At 40.4% G+C, this 17,420-nt stretch overlaps 1 protein-coding gene across 2 annotated transcripts in view; it reads right to left on the bottom strand.

Annotated features, from left to right (window-relative positions):
• Positions 1 to 17,420, bottom strand: part of LOC126194760 (mannose-1-phosphate guanyltransferase alpha-A) — a 43,359-nt gene that overhangs the window by 6,389 nt on the left and 19,550 nt on the right. The window contains exon 5 of one of the 2 annotated variants that reach the window (XM_049933043.1): positions 8,466 to 8,748. In XM_049933043.1, the coding sequence (XP_049789000.1) occupies positions 8,466 to 8,748 (283 nt within the window). Of the gene's footprint in view, positions 1 to 8,465; positions 8,752 to 17,420 lie in introns of both variants that reach the window. The other variant, XM_049933042.1, reaches the window with a different exon arrangement.

The following is a 17,420-nucleotide window of genomic DNA, read 5'->3' on the forward strand; positions in this document are numbered from 1 at the left end:
TCAGCCTTATTGCATTCGTTTTATTGTTTCACCAGTACTAGTCCGGTTTTTTTCTAGCCACACCTCGTACACTTCTCTGGATTCTGGCAATCTGTTGTACCACATTGAGCCATAGATATATGGACTGTGGTATGTTACTTTTAATTTTGTTCATTGCCTGAAATAACTGGCCTTATTTCTTCAAACAATAAGAAATTCAGGATAGAATAATGATAATATTATGAAAAGTAACAGTCTAATGAAAATGACAATTGCTACTCACCATAAAGTAGAGAAGCCAAGTCGCAGAAAGGCACAACAAAAAGACTGTTGGAAAGTTAGTTTTTGGGCAACAAGGCCTCTGTCAAAAATAGACAACATACACACACTCACGCAAACGCAACTCCCAGACACATGACCATAGTCTCTGGCAGCTGGAGCCAGCTGCAAGCAGCAGAGCATTATGGGAGAGGCACCCGGGTGGAGGTACGGAGGACGCTCAGGTGGCGAGGGGAGGGGGGGGGGGGATAGCAGGGTAGGGATGAGGAATGGTTAAGTGCTGCTGGGAGCGTTGGGAATGAGTTGGAGAGTGGGGCAGGTAGATGCAGTCGGAAGATTAGACAGAGAGCGGGGGGGGGGGGGGGGGGGGGGGGCTAGCAAAACAGGAGAGAAGTAAAAAGACTTGGGTATGTTGGTAAACAGAGGACAGTGTAGTCCTGGAATGGCAACAGAGTAGGGCTAGATAGGTAAGGACAATGACTAACAAAGGTTAAGGCCAGGAGGGTTATGGGAACATAGGATATATTGCAGAGAGTTCCCACCTGCACAATTAAGAAAAGCTGATGTTGGTGGGAAAGATCCAAATGGCACAGGCTGTGAAGCAGTCACTGAAATGAAGGACGTCATGTTGGGCAGCATGCTCAGCAAAAGGATTGTGCACTTGTTTCTTGGCCACAGTTTGTTGCTGGCCTTTCATGCAGAAAGACAGCTTGCTGGTTGTCATGCCCATGTAGAAAGCAGCACAGTACTTGCAACTTAGCTTGTAGATTGCATGACTGATTTCACAGAAGTCTCTGCCTCTGACGGGATAGGTGATGTTTGTGACAAGACCGGAGTAGGTGGTGGTGGGAGGATGTATGGGACAGGTCTTGCAGCTAGGTCTATTACAGGGATATGAGCCATGAATCTGAACCAGGTGAGGGGTTTTGAATTCTGGTTGTTTAGGAAGGATTTGTCTAGAGGGCCCATGAATAGGTTGGCATAGGATGGTGCTATGTGGGTACCCATAGCCGTACCACGCATTTGTTTGTATGTAATCCCTTCAAATGAGAAGTCCAGCCACAGAGGAGCATCCCCCCATGACTCAGTACCACCCAGGACGGCAGCAACTGAATTACATTCTCCACCAGGGTTTTGACTACCTCTCGTCGCAGTGAAATGAGAGACGTCCTGTCCACTATCCTTCCCACTCCTCCCACATTGGTATTCCCCCATCCACCAAACCTACACAACATCCTCGTCTATGCCTACATGACCTCTGCTCCCAACCCCCTGCCTCACAACTCATATCCCCGTAATAGACCCAGATGTGAGACCTGTCCTATACATCCTCCAACCACCACCTACTCCACTACTACTCACCTATGCCATCAGAGGCAGGGAGACCTGTGAAACCACTCGTGTGATCTACACTCTAAGCAGCAACCACTGTGCTGCATTCTACATGGGCATGACAACCAACAAGCTGTCTATCTGCATGAATGACCACTGACAAACTGTGGCCAAGAAACAACTGGACCACAGCCTGTGCCATCTGGATCCTTCCCACCAACACCAGCTTTTCTTAATTGTGCAAATGGGAACTCTCTCTGCAATATATCTTATGTTCCCATAATCCTCCTGGTCTCAACCTTCATTAGTCATTGTCCTCACCCATCTAGCCCTTCCCTGTTGCCATTCCATGACTACACAGCCCTCTATTTCACCAACATACCCAGTCTTTTTACTTCTCTCCTTTTCCTCTAATCCCTCACCTCCTCACCCCCCTCGTGCCTGCCCTCCGTCTAATCTTCCGACAGCATCTAGCTGCCACACTTTCCACTTTGTCCCTGCATGCTCCCAGCAACACTTTACCATCCCCCCTTCATTATATCCCTCCCCTCCTTACACCAGCCTCGTTCTTACTCCCCAATCCTGCTGCCTCTCCCATAAAGCCCTGTTGCTCGCAGTCTGGCTCCAGCTGTCAGAGACTGTGGTCATGTGTGTGTGAGTTGTGTTTGCACAAGTGTGTGTGTGTGTGTGTGTGTGTGTGTGTGTGTGTGTGTGTGCGTGTTGTCTATTTTTGACAAAGCCGAAAGCTAATTTTCTGACTGTCTTTAAGTTGTGCCTTTCTGTGATTCGGGATCTCTGCTTTATGGTGAGTAGCAACTATCCTTTTCATTATATTGTTACATTCCATCCGGGATTTTCAATTGTTCAATATTGTCAAAAGGATAGATTGCTACCTGCCATATAGTGGAAATGATGCCTTTTTGTATGAAAGCTTACTTGTTCAGCAATCTTTTTATTGCGGCTATCTGTGACTCAACATTTCCCCTATATGGTGAAGAGCAATCTAATCTTTTCATTGTATTGTCCTTTTTCCTTGTGTTGTTCTAATGTATTTCATAATATTTTTGTGTATCATCCTGACAGATAAAAAAAGAAGAGACAAAGTGTCTCTAACACAAGGAATGTACAGTGAGATATATATTTGGATAAATCATCACAACAGGTCACCCTGTACCCCAGATCATGTATCAGCCTAACAAATCACTTTTGTAGCTATAGTATTCTGTTCAAGTGCATATCTGCTGCACAGATATTGCCCGGTTTGTTTCCACGATGCTGCAGAAGTTTCGATGGGAAGCCTTTACACAACACTCATATGGTTCCAATCTCCCCCCATGGGATTTCCATATTTTTTGGAGACGTGAAGAAATACATTTGTGGCCGTTGATTTGCTTTCATAAAGAGGTTAATGCCTGGATGTTAACATGGTTCTAGATGTAACTGCAAACATTTTTTCATGAAAGCATTGATCGTCTTGTCCCACAGTGGGATAAATAAACTGACAGTTACCACGACTACTTTTGAAATAATAAACAGTTTACTTGCTTTTTTCCATCTGTCTCGGTTTCATATGACTGCCCCTTATACAATTCATACAGGTTGCGCACTTTCTGTCGGAGCTTGACTAAGCTAGACAGCAGTTTTAATCTACCTTTTTTCCACTCTAACCCAGTGGCAAGTACACGTTTATTTTTTTAACTGAGCAATGGGAGTCAAAATGTCTTAACAGAACTGAATAAAACTCATTCTTTTTATCACTCACTAGTTCCAACTGATACACACTGTTCCACTTGTCTCGAGTTAGTGTATTTTTGAGTGAGATGAAGTTTGTAGCAGTTAGGCATCAATGTTGCTCAATTATTTTTGTAAGAAGTTGGGGAAGTGGGGTGAGAGAATTAATCTGTGTTTCAATTAATGTGAAGCAAAGAGTTTCCAGGCAAGTTACATCACTGAAAAGATGCAATGTTTCCATGAGGTTCAGTCCCATCATCTTCTGGCAAAGACGACCCACTCAACTGAACACTTGAGAATTGTAAATCAGTTCAACATGTAGCAAAAGCCACTGTCCTCAACTGAGCACCTTCCTCACTTCCAAAAGAAGTTGTTTGGCTATTATATGCCAAAACTGTGCTGGCAAAACTCTGACATTTGCAACAACATAACGGATTGTTGGATGCAGTATGAGCACCACACCTATTAGGTGAAACACCCTGTGTTAATGACATTCACTAAAGTAAAGCATGTGTACTGAATAAAGATCCAGACGCATTTTACAGGTGAATGTTTATCCCTTTCAAAATTTACTTCATCAGTGACTACACTGTTCTCCTTCTTTCTTTGTGTTTGTGTTTTTCACTACTGAACTTCATACCACTGTCTACAGTCTGAAAACACACCCCGTTATAATGTAGTATGCTTGTTTGTAATGTCCTGGGATTGGGTTGTTCCTATAAGCACTGGGTATTTTTTAAATACTTTTATCAAATTTAGGTTGCAAACAAGTCATTCTAATCCCTTGTGGTCTTGGAACACAGATTTCTCAAATATTCCTCTTCCTGTTTTCATTATAAAACAATAAAGTGTCTGTGCACCATTATAAAGCAATTCAAAATTGAATTACAAAATGGATATTAACTCATGTGAAAACGTGTAGCAGTAAATATTATTCAAACACATTTTTAAAGAGCTATACACCAGATTCTCCATGATCATATATTAGTGATCAGTCTCAAAATTCTTAATTGTGATTGTGAAATATGTAAAATAACAGAAAGGCAAGCACTCAAGTATAGTGGATCGATGCATGGGGCATAGTAACAGAAAATAGCATTCACACTAGCTTTCAAGCAGTAGCTCTTTGTCCAGCAATAGTACTCACATCCACCTACATGTACACACACACAACCACACAGACACCCAAATGCACATGTGTGTGGCCATGACAAGACTCTTGCAGTGGCCACAGGAGTATGTACTTGGGTGTCTGTGTGGTTGTGTGTGTGAATGTGTGTGCTATTTCTGGAAAAAGAGCTACTGCTCAAAATTTAGTGTGAATGCTGTTTTCTGTTATGTATTACTGTGCTCCATGCACTGACCCGCTGTAAGTGAGTGGTTGCCTTTCCCTTATTTTTCATATTACCCCATACAATAATTTTCATATTACCCCATACAATAATTTTCATTATTGTTTCACTTCTGATGGTAATTTTTTGTTTGTGTTTTCAGTCTTATACATCTCACAATTGAAAGAAAAAGATTAAGGTTTAACAACCAGTCAAATACGACTGTGTATGTCTATCTTTTTAGCGATGGTTGTGGGACTCGGCTGTTCTATAGAGGATGTCAAATTAAATGCCTTTCAGCCATCAGTTTTCAACTTTATTTTATTGGGCAACCAGGTGATGGTTGAAGTGGTCACTGCAACAAATATCTACTAATACCAGTATTGCTGGCCCCTGTTTTAATCACAACTGAGGAAGATTATGCCTACATGTCAGTCAGGGGCCTGAAGATGGCGTAGTAAAATGCTGAAACTGGTTGCCCAATAAAATAACGTTGAAAATTGAGGGTTGGAAGGTGTTTAATTTTACATCCTCAGTCAACTATGAGGTCATCAGAGATGGAGCACATGCGCAGACTGAGGAAGGAAATCGGGTGTGTCTTTTCAAAGGAACAATCCTGGCATTTTCTTTAAGCAACTCAGTGAAGCTACAGAAAAAACAAAATTTGGATAGCTGGGTGGGGATTTGCAATCTGTCCTTTTGAATGCCAGTCCAGTGGAATAACCACCACTGCACCACCCTGTTCAGTCTCATGCTTGGAGGGTACAGGAAAAAACCCAACCAATGATGTAGGCTATCACCAAAGGCTCATACACAACATGATAAAAAGTAAGTTAGAGACAGGCAACTCAAGATTTTAATTCTGTCCAAGCAAACTAAACTGAAAGTAATTTAACAAATATAAAGTCACTAATGGCAGAGGATGATGATGACTGCGCACATACGTGTACATATAGCTACGATGTGGAAAGAAAAGGCATGATTGGTCTTATTTACAATTGCAGCTAAATCTATCAGTCAGACATAGCAAAAGGATTACCTCAATATGTCAATTTCCTTCCCAAAAAAACAAATGACAGAAGAATCCAGAAAACTAGTGAATGGTCTAAATTATTTCTTGTCAAAAGAAAGTACCGTGCAAAGAAAATAAAAATCAAAGGGGTACATGGTGAAGTAATTTTTAACAAGAAATGCATAAAAATACCTGGCATCCTCAAATTTATATAGGAACATTTTATTCATAGATGCCTGTGTCCAGCAATGTTGCACACACTGGATCTTCAAACAACAGTCTAACAATTTGGGGCCTCGTTGAAGACATTCAGGGCCCAAAAGTGTCACAGAAATAGTCACATAAAATATAAGTTTTTTTTAAATTAATGTGGACTTGAAATGTAAACTGCTAGGTAGTTATCAGGAATCATGTGAGCACTCGGTGAAGCATTAAGGTCTAATTTTAAACAAAAAATCTAAAACTGAGGTGTGAACACACACTATTGTGTCTCCTACAAAGGACAAATAACCATAACTGGCATATGCCTGTGTCAAGCACAGTATATTGTCATATTATTATAATAATGTTTTCATTTTCAATTTCCATATTTTATCAAAATGTGATTTTAAATACCGATGGTAGGCAGTGAAAACCTCGTAACTCCATTTGTCTGTGTTATTGTTGTGGTCTTCAGTCCATAGACTGGTTTCATGCTACTCTCCATGCTACCCTATCCTGTGCAAATTTCTGCATCTCGAAGTACCTACTGCAACCTACATTCTTCTTAATCTGCTTAGTGTATTCATCTCTTGGTCTCCCTCTACGATTTGTACCCTCCATGCTGCCCTCCAATACTAAATTAGTGATCCCTTGGTGCCTCAGAATTTGTCCTATCAACCTATCCCTTCTTCTAGTCAAGATGTGCCACAGATTCCTCTTCTCCCCAGTACTATTCAGTACCTCCTCATTAGTTATGTGATCTACCCATCTAATCTTCAAGCATTCTTCTGTAGCACCGCAACTCGAAAGCCTTGATTCTCTTCTTGTCTAAACTATTTATTGTCCATGTTTCACTTCCATACGTGGCTACACTCCATACGAATACTTTCTGAAAGAGACTTCCTGGCACTTAAATCTATACTCAATGTCAACAAATTTCTCTTCTTCAGAAACGCTTTCCTTGCCATTTCCAGTCTACATTTCATATCCTCTGCTTCGGCTATCAGAACCTCGTAATTCCAGATCTAACAAAGATAGATCAGAAAGTGTATAGATTTCTCTAATATGTTAGTAACTGGGCTTCTACTAAATAATTATACATGTAGGTACTTTATCTGTATCACTTTATATATTTTTTAAAAAAACTGTTTTTGCTTCTCTTTGTAAAATTTAGCACAATGGAGTTGCAAGGTTTTCAATGCTTACCATCGATATCCTGATAAGAACTAAATTTAACTTTCTATACTTCATTTTCGCAATTTAAATTTAAGTCTGGTTGTACAAGTGCATGACAGATCTCACTGTAGTGTGCATTATTTCATCGAAAAAACACTGCAGTTACTTGTAAATCACAGTAGATCTGAAATACAGTGTGGCAGGGGACAGGACAATGGTAGCAGCTGCAAGCAGTCACCTCACCGAGTAATACAGTAGTGTATAATTAAATGACTGAGGACAAGTCAGGTTAGTAGGTTAAAAAATGTGTAATTCTTCACTCATGTTGTTGAAAATCCATAGTAATTCTCATTTCACCAGATACTGATGGTCCTTAAAAAATTACATAACGGTATTTCATCAAAAAAATCTGCAGTTACACATACACCACAGTAGATATAGAAGTTGCACATGTTCACTATATCGTAAAATACTTTCCTGTTTGCATACTATCATTTGCCAAAAACTCAGTTCAATATCTCAAACTGTTTAGGAGATATGAGAGATAATAGGAATATTTCATTCTCACAGTATCATTTGTGTGTGAGACAGACAGAAGTGAGTGCACTACATACAATCCATTTGCTCAAGGCTGGAGATCAATACTGATCTCCAGTTTAAATAAAAATTCAATATTTTAGCAATGTTTCATATGCAGCAATGTTCGACATAAACTGTGCCACATGTAATCTCACAGTGACTCCTCTTTTTCATTGCAGTCTACTCTAATTTTGGGTGATAGGTTAATTTAGAAAGACCACGGTAATTATGACCATTAATGAAACAACTAGTTCACCATGAAGCTGACAAATATGCTACAAGATTCACAATAGCAAACATTTTTTACCGAACAGTTATCTTAAGATTCTGTAAGAAAGATTGCCGACCAACCAGCCTGTGCAGCCACACTCCCTGCAGTGTAGCGAGTCAACTATAACTGTGCCAAAGTGTATACACAATGTTCCATGCAATGAAGTGCACAGCCCAGCAAAGGACAACAAACCAAGAGTTCACTCACATGATGCTGAGAACAAGAATGCATTTTTGCAAAATGGCCAAGTTACTTTTATGAGCTTTACTATGTCAAGGGTGTGCTGCTTAACAAGGGGCAGCTATTCTGTCTAATATTTAAACATATCTGAGTATTAGACAGTTCTCTCTTGCCAGCACATCTAATGGCATGCAGATACATGACAATCTGCCTCGTGTGTGTGTGTGTGTGTGTGTGTGTGTGTGTGTGGAGAGAGAGAGAGAGAGAGAGAGAAAGAAAGAGAGAGAGAGAGATGTTTTTTAAAGGCTGCCAGAAGATTGTATAAAGGAGCCAGCTACAATCTAAAAAAAATTATAACTGAATGAGACTGCACAATAAAAATAACGCAACTCACCACTGCTGTAGGGTGTACAGTGGCAGAAGGATGGATGTGGACATCACCAAGGATGGTACAACGTCCTGGCCCAGCAAGCCTGTCCCTCCTTCGAGTGCGATATAGTTCAAGGTAGTGGCGGTTTGCATAGATGGCAGATCCCGCTGTCTTCAGCTGTGACCACCATCGTGATGTCTGGAGAGCAAACAGACGACCACCGCCCGCTTGTGCCATTAGTATATCCCTTTCAAGCTGAATCACTGCCAGTTCTCCACTCCTGCCATTGCCGCCACCATTGTCTTCACTGCTAAAAGATAAAATAATATTTATATATTCACATCGCTTTTGACAGAAAATAGAAACAACGATGTGGAATAGGCAAACAGCTTGCCGCAATTTTTTCATGTGGAAAATAATAAATATTTAACTTACAAATTCAGACTTTTATTGTGTGATGAACACATGCCGTCACCCCTTTTGCTACAACTTTTCCCCTCTCTCTCTCTCTCTCTCAAATTATGAATATTAGAACTTCGAGTAACATCCAAAAATTTTACAGGATACATAAATTGAAATTAGGTCAATTACTGGCAGATAATTTGTTACACCATATTAACATTGTTCTTTTTAATTAAAGCTCATGTCCAATTTGTATTCTTATACACAGAGGCTGGACCACAAACATGTAGATTATAATGGTCGTCCTCAGTCCTTCAGAAAAAGACTCCCTAACACTAAGTTTAACAAATTCCTCTTCTTCATAAATACTTTTCTTGCTATTGCCATTTGACATTTTATATCCTCACTATGTGAACCATTATCAGTTTTTTTGCTGCTCAAATAACTAAGCTCATGTATTACTTTTAGTGTGTAATTTCCTAATGCAGTTCCCTCACCATCGCTTGATTTAATTAGACTACATTATGTTCACCTACTTTTACCTGTGTCAATGTTTATCTTATAAACCTTTTCAATAAATTATCTATTCTGTTCAGTTGATCTTCGAAGTCCTTTGCCATCTCTGTCAGAATTATGACATCAGCAACCTCAAAGATTTTATACCTCTCCCTGAATGTTAGTTTCCTCTCCACATTTCTCTCTGTGGTTTCCTTTACAACTTTACAGAAATTCAACAGAAGCTTGGAAACTGCATGGAAAATATGTATCACAACCCCAGCACAAGAAACACATAAAGGATCTGACAGTAGCATCATGGAATGTGAGAACAATGCTTCAGCCTGGAAAAATGAAAGAAATAGCCAAGTATGGTGATGTAGGGCTACAGCAAATAAGATGGCAAGGACATGGGCAGATAGATAAACCTGAGTACTCACTGGTATATAGTGGACTAGAAGAAAGAACAGGTCAACTTGAAACAGGGTTTATAATAACTACGGAAGTTAGGAAAAGCCTATTAGAATCTGAACCCATAAATGAAAGGATGTGCAGACTCAGACTAAGAGGGAAATTTAGGAATATATCAACAGTGAATTCACATGTGCCTACAGAGGAAAAAGAGGATATAATTAAAGAATGGTTCTACGAAGACGTGGAAAGGTATGCTGCACAGTACCTAAATATGGCCTGCTGCTAGTAATAGGAGATTTTAATGCAAAAATAAGGGGGAATGAACATCCACATGGAGTTTCTGGAAAATATTCACTACACAAAGAAGAAAACAATGAGAATGGAGACTTACTATGCCAATTTGCAGCAAGTAATAATACGATTATTAAAAGTACCTGCTCCCCACACAAAAGGATCCATCTGGGTTCTTGGAAGTCTGCAGTCAATGGAGTAGTCAATCAGACTGACCATGTTTTAGTGATTGCACACAACTCCATGTGAGTTCTGGATGTATGGAGCTGTAAGACCAAACTGTGACTCTGACCACTTTGTGATAAAATCAGTTTTGAGAGTGAAACTGTCACTAACAAATGGCAACAAAAAAAGGAAAGAAGATGAAATGGATTACTGACCAACAGAAAATCCCCGATGAAGTAAAAAAAATGCCAAGTAACACTAAGCAGAAAGTTGAGCAATGAAGAGACCACAGTAGGAGCAGACGAAAGGTGGAGCAGGACTGAAAAAGCCATTAAAGATGCTGCATAAGAAATAGTAGGCATAAGAAGGCACAGAAGAACCAAGGAATGGTTTGACGAATATTGCAGGTCAGCAACAGAGGAAAAGAACAGGGCAAGAACAAAATTGATACAGATAGAAACCAGAAATAATGTGTAACAATATAGAGAATTAAGGAGAAGAGCTAACAGACTGTGCAAGCGAAAGAGAAGAGAGTGGACTGAGAAGGAACTTCAAGAACTAGAAGAGTTAAAGGAACAGAGTGAAATAAGAAAGTTCTATCATGCTGTAGACAAAAACAAAAACAGACTTCAGCCAAAAATAATGGCACATTCCAGTGAAGATGGGAAAATGATAAGAGAGGAAGAACAGATAGTGGGAAGATGGGCAGAGTATTTCAAAGATGCACTAAGCACCAGCCTAGAAGATGAAGAGACAGCTGCACAGGAGGAAAGACTGGAGCAGGAAGTAGACAATGATGCCAATGAGGCAAGAAAGCCAACACTACAAGAGGTCTCCCAGGCTGTCCACAAGTCAAAAAACAATTGAACCCCTGGGAAAGACAGCATAATTCCCGAATTAATAAAAACTGGTGATGGGGCTGTAATAAATAAATTGCACACCTTAATACACTCCTGGAAATGGAAAAAAGAACACATTGACACCGGTGTCAGACCCACCATACTTGCTCCGGACTCTGCGAGAGGGCTGTACAAGCAATGATCACACGCATGGCACAGCGGACACACCAGGAACCGCGGTGTTGGCCGTCGAATGGCGCTAGCTGCGCAGCATTTGTGCACCGCCGCCGTCAGTGTCAGCCAGTTTGCCGTGGCATACGGAGCTCCATCGCAGTCTTTAACACTGGTAGCATGCCGCGACAGCGTGGACGTGAACCGTATGTGCAGTTGACGGACTTTGAGCGAGGGCATATAGTGGGCATGCGGGAGGCCGGGTGGACGTACCGCTGAATTGCTCAACACGTGGGGCGTGAGGTCTCCACAGTACATCGATGTTGTCGCCAGTGGTCGGCGGAAGGTGCACGTGCCCGTCGACCTGGGACCGGACCGCAGCGACGCACGGATGCACGCCAAGACCGTAGGATCCTACGCAGTGCCGTAGGGGACCGCACCGCCACTTCCCAGCAAATTAGGGACACTGTTGCTCCTGGGGTATCGGTGAGGACCATTCGCAACCGTCTCCATGAAGCTGGGCTACGGTCCCGCACACCGTTAGGCCGTCTTCCGCTCACGCCCCAACATCGTGCAGCCCGCCTCCAGTGGTGTCGCGACAGGCGTGAATGGAGGGACGAATGGAGACGTGTCGTCTTCAGCGATGAGAGTCGCTTCTGCCTTGGTGCCAATGATGGTTGTATGCGTGTTTGGCGCCGTGCAGGTGAGCGCCACAATCAGGACTGCATACGACCGAGGCACACAGGGCCGACACCCGGCATCATGGTGTGGGGAGCGATCTCCTACACTGGCCGTACACCACTGGTGATCGTCGAGGGGACACTGAATAGTGCACGGTACATCTAAACCGCCATCCAACCCATCGTTCTACCATTCCTAGACCGGCAAGGGAACTTGCTGTTCCAACAGGACAATGCACGTCCGCATGTATCCCGTGCCACCCAACGTGCTCTAGAAGGTGTAAGTCAACTACCCTGGCCAGCAAGATCTCCGGATCTGTCCCCCATTGAGCATGTTTGGGACTGGATGAAGCGTCGTCTCACGCGGTCTGCACGTCCAGCACGAACGCTGGTCCAACTGAGGCGCCAGGTGGAAATGGCATGGCAAGCCGTTCCACAGGACTACATCCAGCATCTCTACGATCGTCTCCATGGGAGAATAGCAGCCTGCATTGCTGCGAAAGGTGGATATACACTGTACTAGTGCCAACATTGTGCATGCTCTGTTGCCTGTGTCTATGTGCCTGCGGTTCTGTCAGTGTGATCATGTGATGTATCTGACCCCAGGAATGAGTCAATAAAGTTTCCCCTTCCTGGGACAATGAATTCACGGTGTTCTGATTTCAATTTCCAGGAGTGTATAAGATATACAGGAAACAGGAACTATGCCATATAAATGGAAAAATTTAATAGTAATCCTCATTTATAAGAAAGGGGACAGAACAGCAGGTGAAAACTATAGAGGTGTATCACTCCTAAGCACACCACATAAGATCTCCACAAGTATATTAAATGAAAGGATACAGAAGTGTGCAGAAGACATACTAAGGGAATATCAGTGCGGCTTTGAACCAGACAGAAGAACAACAGATAAATATTTGTGATAAGAAAAATAATGGAAAAGTTCTATGAATATGATGTAGATCTGCATTTCCTACTCATCAACTTCAAACAAGCTTTTGACAGCATAAACCAGCAAGTGTGTGTGGTAAATACAATCAACAAAAGGGGCACCATATTTATGAAAACTAGCCAGATATGTGCATACGCTGATGACATTGCTATAGTATGAAGAAATATCATTACACTCCAAAAAACATACCAAGTGATGGAAGCAGAAGCCATAAAAATTGGCCTTCTAGTAAATGAAAACAAAACAACATATATGGTAATGTCACAATCTGAGGCCAGAAGAACCTCCAAAGACCTAAACATCAATGGGAAATGCTTCAAAAGGTGTCCTCTTTTAACTACTTGGGAGTCCTAATAACAAATGATAACAGTATTGGAAAGGCTATAAGGGAAAGAGTACAAGCAGGAAGCAGAGCTTACTTTGCAAATATGCAACTTTTCAGAAATAGCCTTGCTACAAGAAAAACAAAACTGCTAATACGTAACTTCCTAGTCCGCCCAGTTATCACGTACGGGTCAAGAGGTGTGGACATTGACAGAACATGGCAAAAATGTACTAAGAATCTTTGAGCAGAAAATACTAAACAAAATCTTTGGTCCAATAAGGGAGGAAGAAGGCTGATAAATACACTACAACGCCAAATTACAAGTGTTCATACAAGGTATGAACATAGTAAAATTTGTGAAATCACAGCGAATATGATGGCTAGGTCATGTGGAGAGAATGGCAGAGGGAAAAAAAATTGTGAAAGGTGTGATTCATTCAGTTAGGCAAGGGAATCCTGGGGTGGAAAAGAGCAGCAAGCAACTGAGAAATGTGAAGGAAGGTCATTGAAGAAGTCAAGGCTCACCAAGGGGTGCAGCACTACCGAAGAAGAAGAAGAAGAAGAAGAAGAAGAAGAAGAAGAGAGCAACCCCAAAGTTTTTATACTTCTCTCTGAACTTTAGTTCCCTCTCCACATTTCTCCTTGTGGTTTGCTTAACGTACGGGCTGAATAACATTGGTGACAGGCTAAAAACCCTGTCTCACAACTACTGTTTCCCTTTCATCAGCTCTTATACACCTACGATTCTGGGTCCTCTCTGACTTATCCCCTGTTCTAATCGCAAATGGTTCACATGAAGAACGATTGTCAGCACACCTGTGCATCCATGTAGTTTATTCAATACTTGCACAATGATATGAATTAACTTTTGTGCATTATAGATTCACTTTTTAAGTAATGTAAGTGCATACACACATATGATTTAGTATATAGTGTTTATTTTTCATATTACTGAAAATACATTACTGCAACAATTAAAAATATATGAGATTCATTCAAATGAAACCTGGTCAAGGCATCTACCATTGCCTTATGTGTAAGGTGGCACCACGTAACTGTGGGTATGGTGTCGCCATCTATTGGTAGTAGAGAGACTGACACATGTGCACCATTTGATGTTGCATAGTGCCAGTGTGGTTTCACGCCGAAGAGAAAGTGGTCTCACAAGTTATCGTCCACTACCGAACATGCAGGTGAGTAAGCAGGAACAATGAGGAGTGATTTGATTTTTGGCGGTCAATGGAGTTGGAGGCCATGAAATGTATCGACGGATGAAGGCTGTGTACGGTGAGTACAGTCTGAGTCATTCACGTGTTGTGGAATGGTGCAAACGATTCCTTGAGGAACGCGAGTCACAGGAAGATAATGCTCGTGTTGGAGAGGCTCATCATGTCATCACACCCGAAATGATTGCGGAAATGAATGCTTTAGTTACTTTACAGAACTGCAGACAAGCCATCAAGTCAAAATGCTAAGGCATGTTGTTCAATGTCGTTATCCTCCTGCATGATAATGCCTGCCCCGACACAGCTAATGCAGTGACGATAACACTACAGCAGTTACGGTGGGAAACGCTGGAACATCTTCCATACAGTTCCCACCTTTCACCATGTGACTTCATGTGTTTGGACCTCCAATTCGCAACGGACCACAAAGTGTGTGACTGGGTTCAGGCCTGGATCTGACAGCAGCCTACTAGCTTCTTCAAGGATGGAATCGACCAGCTAGTGTTGCAATGAGATAAATGGGCCAACAGTTTTGATGACTATTTTTGAGTATGTGTACTATGAATAACTACATTTTTAAGTTAATAAAATTGTTACTATTACTTTACACTAGAGACTGGGTTTCATTTGAATGCCCCTTATAGAAGTCAAATGTGAATACTGATGCTATGCAAGCCAAAACATGAGTGAATACTTAGTGCAACTGTCCAGGTAAAAGAAACTGTAGTTGCAGGGGTACATGAAATACTCATTACAGACGGAGCACAAGTTAAGTCTGATAAAGATGAAAAATTATACTGGCCTCATTCTTTCTAAAGGTGCTGTAACTGCAGAAATGTATTGCATTACCTTAGTTATATTCTGTGCAATCTGTGGACAACTGCATTTGGGATGTGGAAAACAGTACAATGATATTACATGACAGTGTTAACTCTAATTATTCTTTAGCCTAACACATCAAATTTAAAGAGTTTCTGAGAAGATACTCGTCAATGCCATAGAAGTAGTTGCCCAAAAGAAAGTTATATAATTGAGTCTTGAAATCCATTAGGTTGTTGAAGACAAGTGTACCTATGTGTCTGACTCCTTTCATTACTAATGTTAACCTCTTGCTGTATTTGTAGAGATTCTTTTTGGTCTCTTATATCTGTGCACATCACTGTTTTTTGCAAAGAGTAAAACAATGGTAATGGCAAATTGTTATAACATGCTTCTGTATTTCGAAAATACTATCCTTCACTTTACTTTTCCTAGAAAATGATTCCATAACTCATCAGTGAAAGGAAATACACAGAATAAACTAGTTTCTTCATTTTTAAATTGCTTATAGCACCAATTGTGCACACTGGTGTTCTTCATTAATTCTAGGCCATGGGTTTTACATCTGCAGTTGTGATCTCTCTGTAGTCCCGAAAACTTAATACTTTTTACTTCTTATATTTCACTGTTTGAGAAACTTATTTGTATAATTTTGTGGATTTCTGTGAGAAGTACTAAAGTGTATGTATCAGGTCTTGTTAAAATTCAATGATAATCCATTTGCCTTGAATCATCTGTTGACAAACTCGAATATTTCGTTACCTGTCTTTTCTTAAGGTAAATATGGCCTGTCCAGTTGACAGTCCTTTTTAAAACCCAAACTGTTTGCTAACAAGTACGTTTTCCTGTAATAAGTGTGTATAAAGTAAAATAAGTGTGTATAAAGTATATGACGTAGGTCCATAATTCTTTACTAACCTTTTGTCTCTTTTTTGTGAAATGGCTTGACAACATAATATTTAAGTTCCTCTGGAAAACTACTGTTGTGAAAAAGATTCATTACATAAGTAACTCAATATATTACCAAGTTTAGTGGAACAATATTTCTTTATTTTACTGCCAATTTCATCATAACTATTTGATGATTTCTTTTTAAGAGTGTTAGTAAAACTGAAAACTTTTTTGGAGATTTTGTTGTAGTTTAATTTTGTCAAAATTGTTCAAGAAAACTTTTCTTGGAACCTGTAGGTTATCTGCAATGGAAGTGTTTAAATGTATATTATCTGCTATTGACAGACAAAAAGTTATCAAAAGTTTCTGCCATTTTAGAACTATTTTTGATTAGTTCATTATCTATCTTTAAACGAATGATTTATTATTCCTGTCCTTTTTTTTTTACGCTGTTCCAAATAATTTTCTTGTTGCTGGGGAACTTTTTTCCTTTTTTGGAAGCACATACCTTATGATGATCTTATAACTCTGTTCAGAATTTTACTGAACAGTTTATAATGTAATTTAACCCTGTCAATATTCACGACATTAACTGTGAGGTGGAGTCTTCTTCTAGTTTTGCATGATATTCTGATCCCATTTGTAATCTAATACTTATGTGCATTTAATCTGCTTCCGGCAGTGAATTTCTTTGTAAAACAGTTTTGAAAGCAGCCTGCAACTATGTTACAAAATTCACCTTCAACAATTTATGGAAATTATAAAAAATCTGCATTTGGATAGCTGAACAAAGGAGTTTGAACCTTGCTCCTCCCAAATGGAAATCTTCCACTTTCTTTATGAAGAGGAAGAGACAGATCCAAAATGAAAGAAGGCGACTAGGAAAAGCCACTGCAAGTAATAGTACAAAAAGCAATGAAGTGGGAAATTGGAGCTACTGTTGCTTCTAGCTGCTCCTGTCCAAAGAATTGTTACATTAAGCACACCTTTATCAGAAACTGTCACATTGGAAACTTTCCCACACATGGTCAAGTGGTTATGATATTCTGTACTAATCAACAGAAGAAAGTTAAGCCAGGTTGGAACTAACACCAAAGAGTTACTGATAAAGTTTTGAATCAACTGATACACACAAGTATCTATAACCAATCCCTTATTTTATATTGTATTTCATTATCTACTGCGAGTTAACTCTCTACAAAGACTCCATCGAATCTTAAATGTGTCTGGTTAGAGATATTTTGTATCACACAAAATATTCATAATGTATAATGAACAGACCTGAGTGAAACATTCAGATTCAAATACA

This window comes from Schistocerca nitens, chromosome 7 (genome assembly GCF_023898315.1).
Source record: "Schistocerca nitens isolate TAMUIC-IGC-003100 chromosome 7, iqSchNite1.1, whole genome shotgun sequence".
Taxonomy (NCBI): domain Eukaryota; kingdom Metazoa; phylum Arthropoda; class Insecta; order Orthoptera; family Acrididae; genus Schistocerca; species Schistocerca nitens.